Source organism: Carassius auratus, chromosome 43 (genome assembly GCF_003368295.1).
Source record: "Carassius auratus strain Wakin chromosome 43, ASM336829v1, whole genome shotgun sequence".
Lineage (NCBI taxonomy): Eukaryota > Metazoa > Chordata > Actinopteri > Cypriniformes > Cyprinidae > Carassius > Carassius auratus.
Window position 1 is genome coordinate 2,773,169 of NC_039285.1, and position 21,944 is coordinate 2,795,112.

At 33.3% G+C, this 21,944-nt stretch overlaps 1 protein-coding gene across 3 annotated transcripts in view; it reads right to left on the minus strand.

Moving 5' to 3' along the window:
• Nucleotides 1–2,452: 2,452 nt before the first annotated feature.
• pak1 (p21 protein (Cdc42/Rac)-activated kinase 1) overlaps nucleotides 2,453–21,944 on the minus strand; it is a 45,150-nt gene continuing 25,658 nt past the window's right edge. For all 3 annotated transcript variants that reach the window (XM_026230543.1, XM_026230545.1, XM_026230544.1), the window contains exons 3-15: nucleotides 20,139–20,233; nucleotides 19,206–19,353; nucleotides 18,301–18,338; nucleotides 17,587–17,700; nucleotides 13,091–13,295; nucleotides 10,982–11,045; nucleotides 10,844–10,892; nucleotides 9,305–9,417; nucleotides 8,022–8,139; nucleotides 6,963–7,062; nucleotides 6,459–6,655; nucleotides 5,916–6,053; nucleotides 2,453–3,568 (exon numbers count right to left, since the gene is read on the minus strand). In XM_026230543.1, the coding sequence (XP_026086328.1) occupies nucleotides 3,482–3,568; nucleotides 5,916–6,053; nucleotides 6,459–6,655; nucleotides 6,963–7,062; nucleotides 8,022–8,139; nucleotides 9,305–9,417; nucleotides 10,844–10,892; nucleotides 10,982–11,045; nucleotides 13,091–13,295; nucleotides 17,587–17,700; nucleotides 18,301–18,338; nucleotides 19,206–19,353; nucleotides 20,139–20,233 (1,466 nt within the window). In that variant the 3' untranslated portion in view covers nucleotides 2,453–3,481. The remainder of the gene's footprint in view (nucleotides 3,569–5,915; nucleotides 6,054–6,458; nucleotides 6,656–6,962; nucleotides 7,063–8,021; nucleotides 8,140–9,304; nucleotides 9,418–10,843; nucleotides 10,893–10,981; nucleotides 11,046–13,090; nucleotides 13,296–17,586; nucleotides 17,701–18,300; nucleotides 18,339–19,205; nucleotides 19,354–20,138; nucleotides 20,234–21,944) is intronic.

A 21,944-nucleotide genomic window follows, 5' to 3' on the forward strand; every position in this document is an offset into this window, starting at 1 on the left:
AAAGGTTAATAGATGTTAAAGGTTCTACATCAAACCATCAACGTCAATAAAGAACCTTTATTTTTATGATTTTTAAGCGTTCCAACTAAAGCCCTTCGTAACAGAATATTTCACAGTTTCCATAATATAGTTTCATTATCTTAGAATCAGGATCAGGTTTTTGTTACATTGCGCCAAAGTTCCATGTTTTCTGTTACAAGTTACATTGTATCAAAGTTCCATCTGAAAACATTCCAAAAGGATCCAGAGCTCAAGATTCTTCCTCAAACCTTCACTGGAATCCTATCTTCCCAGTGCTGTGTGTGGCACTGGCAGATTTCCAAGCCGTTAAATGTCATCTCAGCAGTGCCTCGGAAATGAATGCACTGAGAATAAGGAGAGAGAAGCGACACGGTGGTGTTCCAGTCACTCCGTTACATAAACGCTCATGAGGACGGCTCTGCTGGGTTTCTACTTGACAGGTGATAAAAAAACCACGCAGAGCCTTATTCTCTCCATGCAGCACTGCAGAGGAACACAATTAAACGCCCCTGGAGCAAACACACCATAGATTGCTTTAGAAAGTCATCAATGCCAAACATGCAAACAAATCTGCTGCATTACAAAACTAAGTATTAGCCATCCAGATTGGTCCAATCCACATCCCAAAATCCAAAACCCAAGCAGCTTAAACGTCTAAGAACATTAATAATCAGATTGTTTTTAAAAATAGACAATCTTCTCATTGATCGTTGGCTTAGAGACTTGCACGAGGGTTCATTTTATGACTTGTAACGTTGTTTTCTCAGATTAGGATTATTAAATGCCATTTCATTGCATAATAATCCATCTCCTCTAAGAGAGACTATAAAAAGAAATGTTCACTATAAAGGGCTTTTCTCCGGTAATCATGCTTAAAAAGTGCAATTTTCATAGAAAAGGTTTTGTTAAGCTTCAAATACAATTAAAACGCATATATTGAAGCGAATGTTTAACTAAAAATGAGAACTCTCTTCATTTAATGGTCTTTATATTCTTCCAAACTTTCAAACTTGTTGTCATGTTTCAAAGAAAACAAAAGCATCCCTCACATGGTACTGTATGAACCATAAAAGTAGTTCAGATGATTCCTGTATTTTGGAAGTTTTGCAGCATGAAGCAGCAGATTTTCTGTGCAATGTCGCTTTTTGTGTTTCACAGAAGAAAATATGGATTTGGAACAACATGAGGGTGAGTAAAAGCCAGTTTTTAAATGAACTAATCCTTTCAGTCGAGCTATGCTCACAAATAGCCAGCCGTGGAAAGAACATTTTGTTCAAACACTGTAAGCACTGTGTTTTATAACAGTGAGCGGGTCTCTGTTGCTCTTTCCAGCTAATCATCTCAGAAGTGCGTAACGGAGGTACAGTAATCCTGAAAACACACTCAAATGAGAAGATGAATGCAAACCGAGGTTAAAACCTATATAAGCACATCTTAGTGAATAATAAGCAGAGTACAGAAACATACTTTTAAAAAAACAAGCACGGATGTTTAGTTTCAGGTCAACAGTGACTGTTGGGAACGGAAAATGCATTGCTGTATATAATTACAAAGAAAAACATTCCTCATTTCCAGAGTAAAGTCCAATTATCTTTCAGCTATATTAATAATGCAATTATATATTTTGTTTTGTGTTGAAATGTTTTTTTTTCATCTTTAAAAAAGAAAAAGAAAATCCTCATTAAATCTTCATTATGACTAACATTCAAGAAATAAATATGGTTAATATTTAAATCAAATTTTGTGTAAAAAAAATATATATTTTAACTTTTACCTTTGATTCTAAAAAGTTATATAAATAAATAAATAAATACAAAAACAAATCCTCATTAGTTCCAGAGTACAGTCGAGTTTTAATCTAAGAAAAATTTATATAATAATATACATTTTTAAATCAAATTATGTAAAACTGTTTTAACTTTACCTTTATTTATGTCTTTTTTTTATACTTATTTCCAGAGTAGTCCATTACAGTCTCGAAAATGTATATGGTTATTTAATGACTTATTATTTATTTTAAAATCTAAATTTGTGTTAAATATTTTAACATGTACCTATAATATAAAATAAAAATGTCCTCATTATGTTGGTTAATTTATTATTTATTTATTACATATTTTTATGTAAAAATGCTTTAACTTTTACCAATAATAATAATAATAATAATAATAATAATAATAAATCTATTTGCCCAGAGAACCACCCAGAAATAGATGAACCCCCCCCCCCCCCTCCCAAAAAAAAAATAATAATGTAACATTTTTTCACAATTTTCATTTAAAATCTTTGAATTCAATAAAAGTCAAACGAGATGAAAAGATCATAAGATAATAATAAAAAAAAGAAGTTATTAAACACAAATGTCAAGTTGAGAGCATTGCATTTTGGGACACATTTAGCAACATTTACAAAAGATCACCTGGACACTGTAATTAATTCTGAAGTTTATTCGTCCCGTTTCAATTAAGAATTTTAATTCATCAAAAGGCCTTATAAAGAGATTAGGGTTCGCAGAAACACACTGATTGCTTACAGGAAAGATTTGCTTCTAAATAAACCCCATCAGGCCACTGAAAGAATCAAAATGGAAACAGATTGCATCTTCGTGTGTTGTGCTGTCTTCATTCGTCCTATTGTTCACGTCACAGTTTAAGGCCAAAGGGTCCGTGAACGTAAAATCAGAAGATTTCAATTCCATTAATGTTCGTAGCAAATGCAAAACACTGTAATGCAGCGATGTTTGGTTGAGATTCCCAAGTGTGGAGGAATTATGGGACAGAATGGACCTCAGGTGGTCGTTTCATCATCTGAGAAATGCAGTTTCTTCATGCACAGGCATCCTTCATAGTACCTTAATCAATAGTTTGTTGCAAATCATCATTTTTCAATATAAAAAAAAAATACATCAGACGAGATCTTTCTGTCGATCGCAGAACGAACATGTCAACACGTCGCAATCTCAGCTAATCTATGACCCGGCGAACACACACACACACTCTCACACACACACACACAGAAAATTTAAAAAACATTATCAAATAAACGAAAACCCCAACAAATACACACAAGAAAAATCTGTCAAGTTCCCATGAAAAGTAGATGACAGAAAAAAGCAACAGAAAAACTGACAGTGAGACCCAGAGAGAGTCAGCCAGGGGGAAATCCCCCATAATGCTTTGGGCCTGACACGCCGTGGCCCTTTGTTTCCAGTGATGTCATCATTCAGAGCCTTTTCCGGTGACCACAGCAGTGAGCGCAGACGCCCCTCGGACACTAAAACATCAGCAGTAGAGGGCGAGGGGCGGATGAACCCTCGGCACGAGAGCTCCTGAGCGGGGCGAGAGAGACCGAGAGACAGATAGAGAGAGAGAGAGAGAGAGAGGGAGAGAGAGAGACAGCTAACAGGGAGCTCTGGGGGTCGGGGCGGAGGACAGGTGGGCCGGGAGACGTCCCGTAGAGGCTAGCGGTTGTTTTTGGCCGCCTCTTTGGCTGCTATGATCAGCGGCGTGAGGCTGGACAGAGGCTTGGCCGCTTTCAGGAACTGGTGCTGCGGAGAGAGAGAGAGAGAGAGACGGAGACGTCACTTCTGCTCACCGAGGCAGCATCGATTACATCAAAAATACAGTAAAATCTGTAAAATCCTGAAATATTATTACAATTTTAAACAGCCATTTTCTATGTGAATATATTGTAAACTGTAATTTATTCCTGTGATTTCAAAGCTGAATTTTCAGCATCATTCCTCCAGTCTTCAGTGTCACATGATCTTCAGAAAACTTTGATTTCTGATTATTAACTATCAGTGTTGAAAACAGTTGTGCTGCTTTTATTTTTTCAGGATTATTTACATAATAGAAAGTTAAAAAGAAGAGCATTTATTTGAAATATAAATATTTTGTATCATTATTAATATCTTTACTGTTTTTTTTTTATATCAATTTAATGCATCCTTGCCGGAAAATTTTTTAATTTTATTCTTAAAAAAAAGTATCATACTGACCCCAAACTTTTGAACGGTAGTCTATATTAAGAAAATATTAATGTTTCAGTGCTCATCTGTTTCAGTGTCAGGTGCAATGCATTACTAAGTAATTAATTACTGGAATTTAATTACTTTTCCCTTTAAAAAGTAAGGGATTTAATGGAATTTAATTCCGGTTCCTTCTAATGTAATTGCATTAAAAACTGTACAAACTACAGAACAATTCTATTTAAAACAGAAGTGAATTTAATATCAAATTGTTACATCTAATGTTAAAATGAATGCTTTTAATTGTAACCTTTTCTTTGGTCAGCTGAAGAATAATTTATGCAATTTTTTTTCTTTTTTGAAAAATCAAAAGATCTCTTATATAGGATAATATAGAATTTAAAAAAGTAATTACTAATAAGTAATTTAATGCAATGCTTTTTTAGAGAGTGTAATGAGTATGATAATCTAATTTCACTGTAGAAGATGTAATTAGTAGTGAATAATTAATTGACCCAACACTCTTTATAATTTTCTTTACGGTCATTTTTGATCAATTTAATGTGTGCTTGTTGAATAAGAGTATTAATTACTTTAAAAAGAAAAATCTTCCAGACCCCAAACTTTTCGTATATTGAGAAATAAATCCCTGGCTTAGTTAGCTGGAGAGTGAACTGTGAATTGAAGCTCTTGTCGTACTGAACCCTTTCTATTTTCTGCTCCGACTCACTCGGATGTCTCCGGTTTTCAGCAGCTTTCCACATTATTTACACGAGTCTCTTTTAATGCACAACTGAGTCATATAACGCGTTACACAACCTCACTACTGAAGCTCAGATACTTTCAGCTCCTGGGCTTTTCTGGAAAGTTCTGGCAGCTTTATTCCAACCCAACAGATGTGAGTTCTCTAAATCAGATGTGTGTGTGGGAGAGACAGAAGGAGAGGCGCGATTATAGAGCAGAGACTGAATAATGCGCTCTGAATCACATCTAATAGCATTCGAGAGAATAGAAACTACACATCAAAAGCAGTTTGTTTTCTTCGATAAAATATTATAGAAACACATTTAATGAGTTTAAAACTACTTCAGGTATGCTGTCTGTGTTTCAAAACCTAGTGAGCTGACTACCTAGACAGCATGTTTAGTTTTGAACACTTAAACACTTCTTAGCGGTCCTAAGAATCAATTCTGAATTAATTAAATGCCTTTTTAAATAACTAAATATAATTATTAATACATACAATAAATAATAAATAACATAACATTTCAAATTGACAAATAAAAGTTAATTATTTTGTACATTTAAAGAAATTTAACAAAAATGAATTTACTGGAATGCACTTTTACACTTTAGAATTATTGTCATTTGCATTTCTTAATCCATTTTATAAGTCACTTTTCACTGATATACACTGATGCATTTCAGGTTTATTAAGGTTTATGTAATTATATACACATATATATATATATATATATATATACATAAATATTCAGTTTGTGTATGTCATTTATGATATTGAAATATCACTTATCTACAAAGGTCATGCATGATGCATTGATACTGGCAGGTTTTTTTTTCTTGTAAGATTGACAAACCATTAATAACTTTAATAGGTTTACGAGGAAAATACTAAACGTACACACAGACACACACAGACACACACACAGACACACACACAGACACACAGACACACACAGACACACGCACAGACATACACACACACACAGACAAACATACATACACACACACAGACACACACACACACACACAAGCACACACACACAGACACACACTCACAGACACACGCAGACACACACACACAGACACACGCAGACACACACACACAAACACAGACACACACACACACACACACACACACACAGACACACACTCACACACACACACACACACACACACACACCTGTAAGAGCTCCTTGGCAGAGCCTCTCTTCTCCACGTCCATCTCCAGACAGCGGTTTAAGAAATCCCGAAACACGGAGGAGAGTTTCTCTGGGTTCTGCAGCTCCGGCGTTCCATTGGTGGCGATGAGATACAGAGCCTGGACCACAGCAGGGGTTAAAGGTCACACCCAACTCATCTACATTCAGCAGCAGTTCCATTCATTTAAAAAAGCCATTTGAAATGTTCGAGTGGATCCAACATCTAATGCAAAACTATACAAAAACATCCTAAATATATATAAATCTAATCATTATTGTTTGCCACAAATTAACCACAGGTCTGCCCACAAATAATTTTAGCAAATATATTAAGATAAAAGCCTTTAAAGCTGATGTTATATATATATATGTGTGTGTGTGTATAAACCCGTGGTTTTGGGACATGATGCCCTAAAGTACTGCAAAGAATACCATGATTCATAATATATATATTTATCTCACTCTTCTGAAATCTGTAGTGATAAGGTGCACATATAAGTGAGTTTGGATGTCTTTATTCTCACCCTCAGAGGGTTTTCGTTGAGGTACGGCGGTTCGCCCTCGATCATCTCGATAGCCATGATGCCCAGGGACCAGATGTCCACTTTGGGGCCGTAGGCTTTGCGGGTCACCACTTCTGGGGCCATCCAGTAGGGCGTCCCAACCATAGTGCTTCGCTTGTTCTGTTCAGGAGTGATCTGAGCGCAGAAGCCGAAATCAGCTGACAGAGAGACAGACAGACAGACAGGTTTAGACCATCTGGTGTTAGAAAAACTGAAAGCATATCAGCAGATGCAATGGACAATATCTGGACTCTTGCTCCCTCTACTGCTGAGAAAATAAAATCACAAAGAAACACATACAGCAAATCACATATGTATGCTTGCTTTAAATCATTAGCAAAGCCATGGATGAGAAATGTGATCATTTAAACAGCGCCTGAGGCCAAGATTTAAATGTTTTGCAACCATGAAGAAAGAAAAACGGCAAGCAAAATTAGCAGAAAAATAGTTTCTGGTCAAACTCACTGAGTTTGACAGAGCCGTCCATGCCCAGGAGAATGTTGTCGCTCTTGATGTCTCTGTGAATGACCTGATTCGAGTGCAGAAACTCCAGCGCTTGGAGACACTGAGGAGTGAATGAAGCAAACTCAAACATGCACTTCACACAAACCACACAATCCACTGCACACAAAGCTCACTTTTAATACTGCATTTATTAGTTTTATTTTGATATTTTTATTTCAATTTTAGTAATTACCTAATTTTAGTACTTCAGCTTAATGTTAAGTATTATTTATACTTTTATTTTATTATTTATACTTTTATACTTATTATTTATACAGTATTATAGCATTTATTCATATTTTGAATTAGCTTTTAATTGTATATTTTCTTAAATAAATATTTAGTATTTTGTTAAGTGCTTTTGTTGTTTTATTAGCTTTTTATAGATATCTCTGTTTAGCTGTAATTTTTTTCCGTTTTAGTCATTTTGTTTTAGTAACTAATTTTAGTACTTAATCATACCGTTTAGTATAATTTATTCACTATTAAATTATTTATTAATATTTATTTTTATATTTTCATTTTATTGTAAACGTTCATTATGTGATTTTATTATTTCATTATGTGATTTTTTTATTTTTTTATTATCATGATTATTATCATTCTTATTTTAGATATTTTGCAATTAATATTTTATTTCAGCTTTTTTATTTCAGTAAATTACCAAAAATGACAAATACCCCAAGATTGCTGACTTCCCCAAAAAGATGATTATGAATATAGTTAAATTCAGTATATACTAAACTAAATAAATACTGCAGAAAATGGGAAGTCAATCAAATTACAATGTGTGACTTCACTTAACATTTGTGTGTGCTGTGTATTATGCTTATTAAAGTATTGTGTTGTAAAGTTAGCTAACATCAAAATCTATTGGAATTAACTTTGTGAGTTTTAAAGAAACTCCACTAATGAGTTCCTGCGTATGCAGAGTGTTCCAAATCATTCCCTTGTGAGGTTCCTTTTCACTGATGATACTCCCTTAGAAGACAGCAAGGCTTGGCTTTATTCCAGACTCACTTCCCGACAGACGGCGGCGATCTGCGCTTCATCCATACACGTCTCCGTCACCACATCCGTCAGGGAGCCTCCGGCCAGATACTCCATCACCACCCACAGCTCGTCTCCCACCAGGTAACTACGGCAACAAGAGAGCATCGTCAACACACACCGCATCCCTGAGTGATGCAGCAGCATCGCCATGACAACAGGATCACTGGATGCTGCTGCTGTTATTAGTGCAGACGTGGAGAGATTCACCTCGGACACAGAAAAACACATCAGAGCCAGACATGATAACCCAAATACGTCTTAGATGACGTCATTTTAATGTTCTGTTTTTTTTTTATTACAGACTAATTTTCATTGTATTTTCATTATCTTCAGAAACAAAATCGTTTAAGACCATTAGACTGTTTTTTAGAGAAAATATATTTTAAATAATTCATTATTATTTTTATTGATTATAATTTTAAATGTATTATTTTTCTTAAATAGTCAAGATAGTCAAGCAGATTTTGGAACGCTTGCAATGTTTGTGCTTAAAACAAGAAAAAAGCAGTTTAAAGTATACGAAAAATAGAAGAAAATATTAGTTTAGGATAAAATAAAAATTTTAAGAAAAAATAAATAAAAATAAACTAGGAAAGAATATAACAGAAAATATATAAAAAAGAATATATATATATATATATATATATATATATATATATATATATATATATATATATATATATATATATATATATATATATATATATAAACTAAATTAACAAAAAAACAAATGAAAAATAAAATAAAACATAACATTAAAAAAGAAAAGAAAAAAGAAAAGAAAAAGAAAATGTAATGCAAAATAAAATAAAAAAAATGGAAATATAACATAGAAAAGTAAAAGAAAACAACAAGAAGTAAAAGAAAATATATAAAATAATAAATGGAAAATAACAAAAAACAATGCAAAAAAGAAAACATAACATTAAAAAATAAAACAAAAAGAAAAGAAAAGATAATGCAAAAGAAAATACCAAATATTAGGAAAATATAATATAGAAAAATAAAAGAAAACAACAAGAAGTAAAATAAAATATATAAAATAATAAATGAAAAACAATGCAAAAAAAAGATAATATAACTTTAAAAATAATGAAAGAATATAAGAGAATAGAACTTAAAAATAGACCTAAAAATATGAAAATATAATTGAGAAAAAAATAAAAATAAACTGGAACACGTGGCACAGGAATGTACAGGAAAACAGGAAAAAATACAGATTAGGAAAAATCTGAATCTATGAAACTGACCTGTCCAGGTAATTGACGATGTTGGGGTTCTTGTTTTCCCTCATCACTAAGATCTCGTTGATGATCAGCTCTTTCTTGGGCTGCTGCTGCAGATTCATCTGTTTGATGGCCACCTGAGAGAACAAACATCCGAGTCAAAGCTTTTAGACTCACTGGATGATGATGCTTTGGCTCCATCTCTCCATTAACATGCGTGAGGACTGGTTTGAGATTAGCTGTGTGTGTGTGTGCGGGTTCAGTCATCAGATCAATATCCTACACCGTTACCCTCCTGCATCTCCTGATTCACTGGTATCGATCAGTGAGAGCGGTGAAGTCTCCATCAGAGACAGGTTAATGATGACGAGAGCTGCCCTCTATTAACCTGGAGAGCATGTGACACTGTAAAGACTGTCCATATCTCCAACGCTGGGATAAGTGTTCTCCAAATGCTGCCAAATGGCATATTTACCATGCAATTTCAGAAAATAAGAGCAACAACAGCTAAAGCTAACAGAGAAGGTGTTTGGGTGGTAGAAGGACATTGCTTGGAAGCAGTTGCTTCTTTATAAAATGTTGGTTTCTTACTGGACTGCCTTCCAATAGTGCATGCAAGTTATTTAAAATTATATAATGTATAACACGTAAAACACAACACATATCATTTTAGTAGTAGTAAATCATTTTACTTTTTATGCATGTGCTAATGCTGCTTTGACACCCATTAGGATGCATAAAATCTGATCCTGGAGCACAAAAGCAGTCTGAAGTCTCTGGGGTATATTTGTAGCAATAACCAAAAAAAAAAAAAAAAAAACACTGTATTGGTCAAAATTATTGATTTTTCTTTTATAGCAAAAACCATTAGGATATTAAGTAAAGATCATGTTCCATGAAGATATTTTGTAAATTTCCTATCATAAATATATCAAAACGTATTTTTTATTAATAATATGCATTGCTAAGAATTCATTTGGACAACTTTAAAGACGATTTTCTCAATATATTTTTTATTTGCACCCTCAGATTCCAGATTTTCAAATAGTTGTATCTCGGCCAATATTGTCTGATCCTAATAAATCATACATCAATGAAAAGATTATTTATTCAACTTTCAGATGATGTATAAATCTAAATTTGGAAAAATTTACACTTAAGAGATACACATATATATATATATATTTTATATATATATACTATTTTAATAATGGTATTATTTGTATTAGCAGTAGTTAAAAAAAAATGCTGTTTATATTTTATTATCATTTACTGCAGCAAGAAACAACATTTTTAAGAAGTTCACATAATAAAACAATATTCTCTGAATATATTCTCTTATTATTTCATACAATATGTTGTTTAACTCAATAACCCTATGAGCTACAATAACAGAGATGCTTATCTTATAGTGGAGTTTTGTAAGTATTGATCTCATGATATTCTATATTAAGCATTACATTTGTTGGCTGAACATGATTTAATTAATGCAATACGTCATGCATGTGCAGAACGTCTGTCTGGTGTCACGCTGCAGATGAGAAACCTGTCAGTGGCTCTCACCTCTTGTCCCGTGGCGACGTCTATAGCTGTGTAGACCGTTCCAGACGCCCTGATGAGGGAAGCAAATAGAGATCAGGATGATAGTTTGAAGACGGTGGGATCTGGCACAAATAAGAAGACCTCCATCATGAAACTCACCCCTGGCCAATCTTCTCAAATCGCGTGTACTTCTTCTTCGGGTCGCCCACGCTGACTATACTTCCTGTGGAGTGGAGGTCACATCTTATTTTAGGAAAAACAAAACCCCACAAAAAATGAAAACTTAAGAGACAGAGATGAGGGAGGGAGGAAAAGCCAGCCGTTTAACAGACAACAGAAAAGAAATGAGAACAGTGTTTCAGGATTGTGAGAGAGCTCCAAGACAAATCGGTTTTATAATCAATATAGGGATATATCCTTATGATGTAAATAAACTGGAGATCAGATGGAGATTCATTTTTAAACCAAACAAAATAAAAGCTCAAAACAAGGCTAGACTGCTTTACAATGGTGCATGCATGATTAAAAATGAACAATTATATATATATATACACCAACAAACACACACATTACATATAAAATATTATACTGCAAATAATTTAACAAAATAGAGTTACTGAAATGCAAAAATACAATAAAATGTAATACTTTTATTTTATTGCAATAAAAAAACAGTGCAAAAGTTGATTTTAAGTTTATAAGGAAAAAACTTCTTATGCAAATATATATTTTACTTTCCAGATTATATTTATAAAAAGTTATGTTTATGTTCATATTTCCTTTGACATCTTATCTAATCTCCTCTGGAAGTGAGATCAGACACATGCTGTGAAGGAAAGCACACGGTCGTTTCCAGTAAAAACATGTTGAGCAATGAGAGAGACGGGAAGAAAAGACCTCTAAACCCTTAGGACAAGACAGATGGAAAACACAGGGAGGAAGAAGGCCGAGGTCTGATCATTCAGGGAAAGACAGGAACGTCTTCAGCTTGATGTGTAACCCGGCAGCTATTGTTTTAAATGGTGGATGCCAAATCTTTGGCCAAGAAGGGCCTGGAGTGACAGAGACACACTGGATGACTGCAGCAGCATCCCGTTCTTACCAGCAGAGGACGATCTGAGCACGTCTGGAGCGCATGGGGTTTTTAATAAGACACAGGTTCTTAGAAAGTCATGCATCTCTAGAACAGCTCAAACTAAATGACTGGGAATCATTTCATGCTAAATCATAACATAAGCATGTAAAACAAAAACAATAACGACCATAAAATAAGGCAACAGACAAGCGAAAAATAAAATAAAATAAGCATAGCATGAACACTCAATCACGAGATAGAAGCGGGTTTGAATTCTTTAAAAAATAAATACATTATACATATTTAATATGTCAGGAATAATGTGCAGTCAGCCGGTCGTTAACATAAAATAAACCTTGAACATGTGAGCTGGGGTTTATTTTGCAATAATCTCTCGCTGACTGCTTATTACAGGGCTACTTATTAAATAGATAAATAACTGGATATGAAATAGTGGTGTGTATGTAAATTATCATAACATAGGAAAAAGAGACCTGAAGAGAGAATAGCACAGCTGTGCCTTGGATGGATTAAATACAATGGATCTAAAAAAAATATAAATAATATAAATGCATCATTAATACATATTTTATAATTGTTTTAAATACACTAAACTGAATTTTAGGGTTGGAAAGACACATCTTTTGCTTACTAAGGTTGCATTTATTTTATACAAAATGGTGTAAAAATAGTACAAATTATGATATATTATTATAAATTAAAATAAGTGTTTTCTATTGAATATATATTGTAAGATGTAATTTATTTCTGTGATGCACAGCTGTATTTTCAGCATCATTCCTCCAGTCTTCAGTGTCACATGATTTTCAGAAATCATGAAAATATGATTTACTGCTCAAGAAACATTTCTGATTATTATCGATGTTGAAATAAGTTATATAACTTTTTTAGTGTCCCATTTCTCAGGATTCACAGATGAATAGGAAGTTCAAAATAATCGCATTTATTTTAAACAGAAATCTTTTGTTACTTTATAAATGTCTAAACGGTCACTTCTGATCAATATAATGCATCTCTGCTGAATAAGCATTAAATTATTATAAACAAAAATTATAATAATCTTACTGACCCCCAAAATTTTGAATGGTAGTGTATTGTATATGATTCACAATGCGCTCTACAAATATAAACGTGACCTCTGACCCTTGAGCGTCTCATGTGTGGACACTTACGCAGTTTCTCGAGTATCTCCTCGTCGGTCATCTTCTTCTTGCGTGTTTTGTCGGTGTTTTGTGGCGTGGAGGGTGTCGGGGTGTTGGTGGAGGGTGTTGGGGTGGGGCTGCCTCCGTCAGCGGCCACATTACTGATGGGTGACGTAGCTGCGTCTTTGGTGGAGAGTGGAGGAGGGAGGGGGTCGATAACGGAGCGTGTGTAGATCTGTGGAGGGAGACGACATTAGCAGTGGAGGAAATAAAATACTAATATATTTAATAAAATAAAATAAAAAGTAAAATGAATAAAACAAGTAAATAGATTAAATAGACTAAGATTAAATTAAGTAAATAAATTAAGATAAATTAAAAATATAAATATAATTAATATAAACATATTAATAAAATACAAATTATAATTTAGATAGATACGAATGAAATAAAATGTATATACGTATATAATAGAATGAATTAGGTAAAATAAAATAAAAAGTTGAATAAATAAATAAAACAAATATATTAAATATATTAATTAAAAGAGTGAAATTAAATTAAGTAAATAAATTAAACAAAATAAAAAATTAATATGTATAATTAATATAAACATATATTATTAAAATAATATACGTATATAGAATTAATTAGGTTAAATAAAATATATTTAATAAAATGAAATACAAAGTTGAATAAATAAAACAAATATATTAAATAGATTAATTAAAAAGAGTGAAATTAAGTAAATAAATTAAAATAAAAAATAAATATGTATAATTAATATTAACATTAATTAATAAAATAAAAATGTCAATTTAGATAGATAGATAGATACGAGTGAAATAAAATTTATATATAATACAATTAATTAACAAATAAATATATTAAATAGATTCAATTAAAAAGATTGAAATTAAATAAAGTAAAATGAAAATTTTAATATATATATATAAAATAAAATAAAAATGTTAATTTAGAAAGATATATATATATATATATATAATAAAAACATAATAAATTATAAATATAAACCTAATCAATAAATGTATATATATATAAAATATATAAATAAAACAAATTGGTTTCCAGTCCAGTTTCTTAGACACATGTATCAGACCACATGGGGCCCAAATGGAGCAATGGATGATTCACGAGACATTCTGGGAAAGGACCGGCCTGCTGGTACCACAGACACAATAAAACACATATCCCAGCACAGCTCGGTCTGAAGTGACTCAAGTGAATATAATTCTCTCCTCAGAACAAAACAGAACCGCCAGGATCGGCATCACACACATTCACAGAGACAAACCCAGATGATACTGTATGAAAATAAGTTTGCCTGAAAAGAGTGTTTAAAAAAAAAAAAAAAAAAACAATTACAATTTGTTGAAATTGTTTGTTAACCAAATCAAAGAAGTCCCCTTGCTGAGGACAACTTTCTCAATCAGTTTAATGCCGTATTCGCACAAAGATTATTCTTGAAAGATGGAGCATTTTGTCTGGAGAAGGTGTTGTTTATGGACCACAACCGGTAAATGTATTTTATTATTTAAGTTGGTGTGTTTAACAGTTTCTGTAACTTATTACACAAAGGGGAACGCTGTTTAGCTTTGTTAACTAGATGTTAGGGCTGTGCAAAAAAATCAAATGAGATTTGCATGCGCATCTCATCAGTAAAAACGCTCCTGTGATTATAAATACATCTCCAGCACATGCTCCTGCCCACTTGCTTCTCAAAACTACGTTACTCCAAAACTAGCCCAATCGCGTTTCCAGGAGGGCAGCGCAGGCTCTGCTGCTGTCGAATCACAACACAGGAACCGCTGGCCCAATCAGAACTCGTTACGTATTTCTGAAGGAGGGACTTCATAGAACAAGGAAGTCATCAGCCCGTTTTTATGACAGTGAAAACATCGGTATACAGATTGGTGAATTGTGTGAAAAATACTGTGTTTTTTTTACACGCGAAACATGAACACGTTATATTGCACACTGTAAACACAATCAAAGCTTTAAAAAAGCGCGAAAAACAGGACCTTTAAATTACTTGCGCTCGGAGTGAAATTTGAATATTTATCCCCTGCCTTCCCTAACATATTTTGCCCAGATTTAGTGGACACTGTAACATGAGCTCAAAGTAATCAGAAATGCACTACAAGCCGCCTGTGGCCACTAGACACAAAAAGCAGCATCGTGTGTGTGTGAGTGTGTGTGTGAAGTGAACACATTACAGGACATCGTTCATCTCCTCTGACCTAATGAGGGTGAAACCCCTTCACATCAAAACCACACAAGAATGAGCGCTGATGGAGCATCTTTAATCAACCCGGGCGACTAGAAGCCAACCAGGACTGATCCAGTGATCTCCAGACAGATGAAAGGAACACACACACACACACACGCTCCTGTAATAAAGCTCCAGTCACCTACCCCCGCTCTGAACACATGCATATTTATTCTGTAATTACAGGTAAGCTTGGAGGCGTCTAGAGTCAGAAACTCATTATTCTAGACTACAGACCGGACTGTCACGTATCTGCATCTTCCAGACAACACCCACAAATCCAAAAACATCTTACAGCTGCTCGTCTGTCTGTTTAACCAACCAGCAACCACAATAACCTACTAACCACTTCAAAACTACTCAGAACACCTTAGAAACCGCCTGGACACCAATAACCACAACCAGATTATCATCATTAATTCTAACAAAATCTATTCAAAATATTTGGTTTATTTAAATAAATCTGCAATAAAACCAATATTAGATGAAAATCTTAAATTAGAAATGTTGCCTTGAAATAAGCTTCAGGTGAAGATGGAAAATTACTAACCGGAAATAAAAAAATAAATAAAACTGAAACTAAAAGTAAAAAAAATACCAACAACTATATATTAATATTTAAAAATAAAAATAATTCAAGCTAATTCACAATATTTTTAAAACTGTATTAGTGTATATATAATACTAAAACAAAACTGCTACTAACCACCTCCCAAACACTCATTAGCAATGCTCAAGGAAACGGTTACATCATCTTAGTAAGTGCCTAGCAACCACTTAAAAAAACATAAACAACACCATATGAAACATTCACCTAGCAACCTTAGAAAACACCTTAGCAACCACCTGGCAACTACACAAACATAAAATTTAAATAAAACTGAAAAATAATTAATTAACTAATAAAACTAAGTAGGTATATAAAAAATAAGAAAAATTACAAAAGGACATAACATTACAAAAAAAAATCCATTAAAAATAAAAAAAAATAATTGATTAAATTAAAAATCATTAATAAAATTATTAACTATATAAAAAAATACTATACTAGTATATAAATCATATATATACAGGACCTGGAAAACACTTAAAATACCTTAGCATTTTAACCCTTAAAGGTTTAGTTCACCCAAAAATGAAAATGAGGCTGCGGTTTTAAAAGCTAGAGTAAAGTGATTATTACGTTTTAAATATGAATATTTTTATTATAAAAGCGCATTGATTCGCTACAGAAGACCTTTGTTTACACCCAGGAGCCGTTTAAGACACTTTATTATGGATGGGCGCTTTTTATAGGGATGTCCCGATCCGTTTTTTTTTTGCTCTCGAGTCCAAGACATTTGATTTTGAGTATCTACCGGTACTGAGTCCCGATCCGATACTTCTATAATACATAAAAAATAATAAAGAAGAGCGAAAAAAACAATCCAGGATGTTCAATAAATTACATTCTGAAATATATTAAAATAGAAAACAACTATTTTAAATAGATTATTACAAATATTTCAAAATTTTACTGTTTTGCTGTACTTTGGATCAAATAAATGCAGGCTTGGTGAACAGAAGAGACTTCTTTAAACAACATTAACAAGCTTACTGTTCATCACTTCTGACTGGTAGGATAGGCAACTTAAATTTTTCTCTAATTTCTAGCTTTTAATTGGCTTAGAAATCTATAAATGCTGGACGATAACAAATATTAATGATTTGTTTATATACAACAAACACTGTTTATCACATAATAAGGCAAAATATTTTCTATACTGTATTAAATGCTATGTCAATCAGCACTGCATTTTCATATACTTTTTCACCTGCTGGAGATACCATATATTGTCGTAATCGTATATTAATGTCTTCGTGTTTCAAAAGTTTTAGTTTTTTCTGTGAAAACAACTTTTCATACAGCGATAGCTGGGTGCTTTTGTCCATATTAGGAATTTCCTGATTTGACTTTCTGCGCAAGAGCGCCCTCTGGCATCGAGTATAAATCGAGTATTTATTCACACCTTTATTAAATATATCCGAATCCGATTGAGTCTGAAACCATGTGATCGGGCCCAATGTAATGATAGAGTTTGATGGATCAAAGACAATTTTTTAATATAACTCAGACTGGATTCATCTGAAAGATCATATACACCTAGGGTAACTCAGGCTTAGAGTAAAACGCGGCCTAATTTAAATTTTGGGTGAACTTACCCTTTAACATTGACCTATTTAAGTAAACACTCACAGATTTTGTATGTTCGGGACGGGGTGCGATGGTTGGTGGAGGCGTGGCTTCATCCTCATCATCATCCTCGCAGACCGTGGCCACGGCAGGGGTCTCGGAAACGGTCTTGGAGTTCTGCGGAGCATGAAACAAGCCGAGCAGGAAGTGAGGCTGACCGACTGACATCACAACATGAGTGCAAAACAAACCCAATGCCGACATGCCAACCACAAGATCAGCGCTGACCGCATTCAACCCCAGCGGGCCTCACAAGATGACCCAATACACCACAACTAAAACATTACTCCCCATCTTGCTTTGCATCTAACCTGATTCAGTCTGAGCTACGGATATGGCAAAGCTCAGCAGGAGAACTGGAGAACTGAAAAAGATGCTGATTCACAATGCAGAGAGAGAAAGCAAGAGCAAGAGAGAGAGAGAGAGAGAGAGAGAGAGATGAACCCATTGGCACAGCCTCGAGTGGCTGGCATCAGTTCTGTCCTTCTGTTGAGTGGGCAGCTCTTATTGGACTCTGTCACCTTGTTGTTCACTACAGCCCCCACCCCATCCATTTTAGCTCTCGGTTCCCGTCTCTTCCCCCCTGCAAACTTCCTCCCATCCTATCCTCTGTCATGTGAGCAGAGAAAACCTGCCTCCACATTCCCCCCCTGACCTCAAACACTTGCGTGTCACAGATAAACATGGAAAACACAGTCGGACGGCACAAGAACTCACCACTGCGTTGGAAGAGCTGTAGTTATCGGCACCTTTGTCTGAAATTAAAAACAGAAGAATGAGAAATGGACTATAGAAATAAACAACAGACAACACATCACTGATCAACTGCTGATTTATAATGGATTTGGTGGCTGGTATAAACCCATTGGGTTAATTTATTGACATAGAACAAATTTTTAATGTGATAGTTTAATTCTTACATGTACTATAATAAAACGTATTACTAGGCCCGAGATTCTTCAGGCCATTGAATAAATACATAGATGTGCAATAAACAACAGTATTTCTAAACAATCTGGTGGTAAGGTTTTTGTAAGGTGTGTTCTAACCTACCCTTGAGTATTTTTGTCCCCTTATTTAAATCAAAAATTTTCATTAGTGATCGTATATCAAGAGCAGAGAGCAGGTTATTTTGTTTTGTGATTTAACTGGAATGAATATAAAGTCTTGCTACGTCGTTAAGCGATAGATTGAAGTGCTAATGTATGAAGAGAATGTTCGTCACTAATAACATCACAACGAACATTTCACACACACACACACACACACACACACACACACACATATATATATATATATATTATATATATATATAATATATACACACACAATATAAAATAATTGAATGTTATGTATATTTATATGAATATAAAATCATATTCTTTTATATTTATACTATAAGTACACAAATAATATATAGAATTCTTATTTTATTACATATATATGCATTTTTATTATTTTATTACCAATATATATATTTTTTTTTTTACAAATGCATACATTCATACACACACACACACACACACACACAGACACACACACACACACATATAACTGTATGATACATAATTACAATTATGTGAGATGTTACAGCTGTATTATGTATGAAGTGTGCATCACACCTGTAAAACTCATGTATTTCTGACTGTTGCTTGTTTCTTTAGAGTCGTAGAATTTAAGCACATCCAAAACGGCTTGAGGATTCTTCTTCTGCTCGAGTTTTGTAATGTTGGACGTCTGGAGCAACCGAGCCCACTGCTCAGGCATGCCCTACATAGAGACCCACAAACACAAGCACAGTTTAAACCTCGTTAATCAGCCTATGCTAGTGACAATGAAAGCATGCGCATGCCAAAAGCAATGGTAAACCTGACAGACAGATAAATATGGTCACATTGTGATCAGTATGAGTGGTGAAAACACACTCCTGTTTTCTGCCCACCAACGTCAGTTTAAGGTTCTGACCCACTGGCTCTCATTAACACTCATTACACACAAGGAACTCAAATCAGTGTCATACGGAGGAAACGTACGGCAGATTTAGGGGTCTGGAAAAGACCACAGCTCATTTAATATCTTATCAAATATAATAAACCAGATGTAAAGAGGAGACAGTTCTGGATCTGGAGGTTAATCCTGCGAGTCTGAACTGCTGGAGGTTAATTTTCTATATTTGGGTTGCTGATGTCAAATTAACAACTTCAGACATTTTTCTTTCCATTCATCGTTTTTATAATGCTTTCTTTAGCAGTATCTCTTTAGAATCAAGTCAGTTCATTTATTTTAAAAGTTAAGTCCAGCGTAAAAGTGCTATTTAACAAGTTCTTAATTAATTTAACATTTAAAATTTGGCTATAATTTGTCATAAAAGTAGTCAAAAGCCAATATTTTGTTCCCAGTGGTTTGATACAAATCTTAAACTGGATCAGCACAATCAAATGTGAAGTCAGAAAAAAAAAAGAGTCTAATGATCTAGAAATATATGCATATGTGATAATGTCTGAAGGTATAAATAGAATAGTTTTCTACAGGAAATGGTCTTTTCTCAGACTTACGGTAAACTCTCCAGTGACGGCGTCAAAGCCAACATGGATGGTGTGCTCAAAGTCCGACGGCAGAGAGATCTCCGGGCGCTCTTTCTTCTTATTGGCTGAAGACGAGGATGGGGCGGAGACACAGTGGAGTGTAAGAAGAGAATAAGAGTTAAGGGATGTCTAAATGTAAATGATTCCAATCACCTACTGTAAACATTCATCACATTTTTCATTTAGTCTCTTTCTTAGACACATACGGTATAGAATAGCGGGAAACTAAAGTGTACATTTTTGTGAAATTATATTTTATATAATGAATTAAAGTTTGAGTTTGAAAAAGGTTTTCAGTTTTAAACTAGTTTTAAAGCTTGAAGTTTGACAGCCATCAGAAAAACAGAGACAGACAGATCATTATAGCATGCATGTTTCAACATGTTGTCAATGTTTCTTATGTTTTAGCCTTTTCTAACATTTTAACATATTTCTAGCATGTTATTAGCATGTTTTAGCACAATGTTAACATGATTTAACACATTGCAAGCATGTTTTAACATTACATTTATATTTAACATATGCTTTTATCTAAAGCGACTTACAAATGAATAAAAAGATGCAATCAAACCAACAAAAGAGCAATATGTACTGTAAGTGCTGCGACAAGTCCTGGCTTGTCTTATGCAGTACTCATAGAAATAAAAAGAAAACAAGTAGATAGAATAGAAATAGGATAGACAACGCTAGTGTTAGAGAGTTACGTTTTTATAATAAATAAAAGATGGAATAGAAATAGACTTGAGAATGTTAGAGTTAGAGGGTTACGTTTTTTAAATAAATAAAAGAGAATAGAAATAGACTAGAGAATGTTAGAGTTAGAGGGTTACGTTTTTTAAATAAATAAAAGAGAATAGAAATAGAATAGAGAACGCTAGTGTTAGAGGGTTAAGTTTTTATAATAAATAAAAGAGAATAGAAATAGAATAGAGAATGTTAGAGTTAGAGGGTTACGTTTTTTAAATAAATAAAAGAGAATAGAAATAGACTAGAGAATGTTAGAGTTAGAGGGTTACGTTTTTTAAATAAATAAAAGAGAATAGAAATAGAATAGAGAACGCTAGTGTTAGAGGGTTAAGTTTTTATAATAAATAAAAGAGAATAGAAATAGAATAGAGAATGCTAGTGTTAGAGGGTTAAGTTTTTATTATAAATAAAAGATAGAATTGAAATAGAATAGAGAATGCTAGTGTTAGAGGGTTTAGTTTTTTATAATAAATAAAAGATAGAATAGAAATAGAATAGAGAACGCTAGTGTTAGAGAGTAAATTTTTTATAATAAATAAAATAATAGAAATAGAATAGAGAATGCTAGTGTTAGAGGGTTAAGTTTTTATAATAAATGAAAGAGAATAGAAATAGACTAGAAAACGTTAGTGTTAGAGGGTTAATTTTTATAATAAAAGAATAGAAATAGACTAGAAAACATTAGTGTTAGAGGGTTAATTTTTTATTAAAAAATAAGAGAATAGAAATAAAAGAGAGAACGTTAGTGTTAGAGGGTTAAGTTTTTATAATAAATAAAATTAAACAAGTAGATGGAATAGAAATAGAATATAAAATTCTGGTCTTAAAGGGTTGTTTTTTATAATAAAAGATTGAATAGAAACAGAATAGAGAACACTAGTGTTAGAGAGTTAAGTTTTTATAATAAATAAGAGTAAACAAGTATATGGAATAGAAATGGAATAGAAAATGCTAGCATTAAAGGGTTAAGTTTTTATAATAAAAGGTAGAATAGAAACAGAATAGAGAACACTAGTGTTAGAGAGTTAA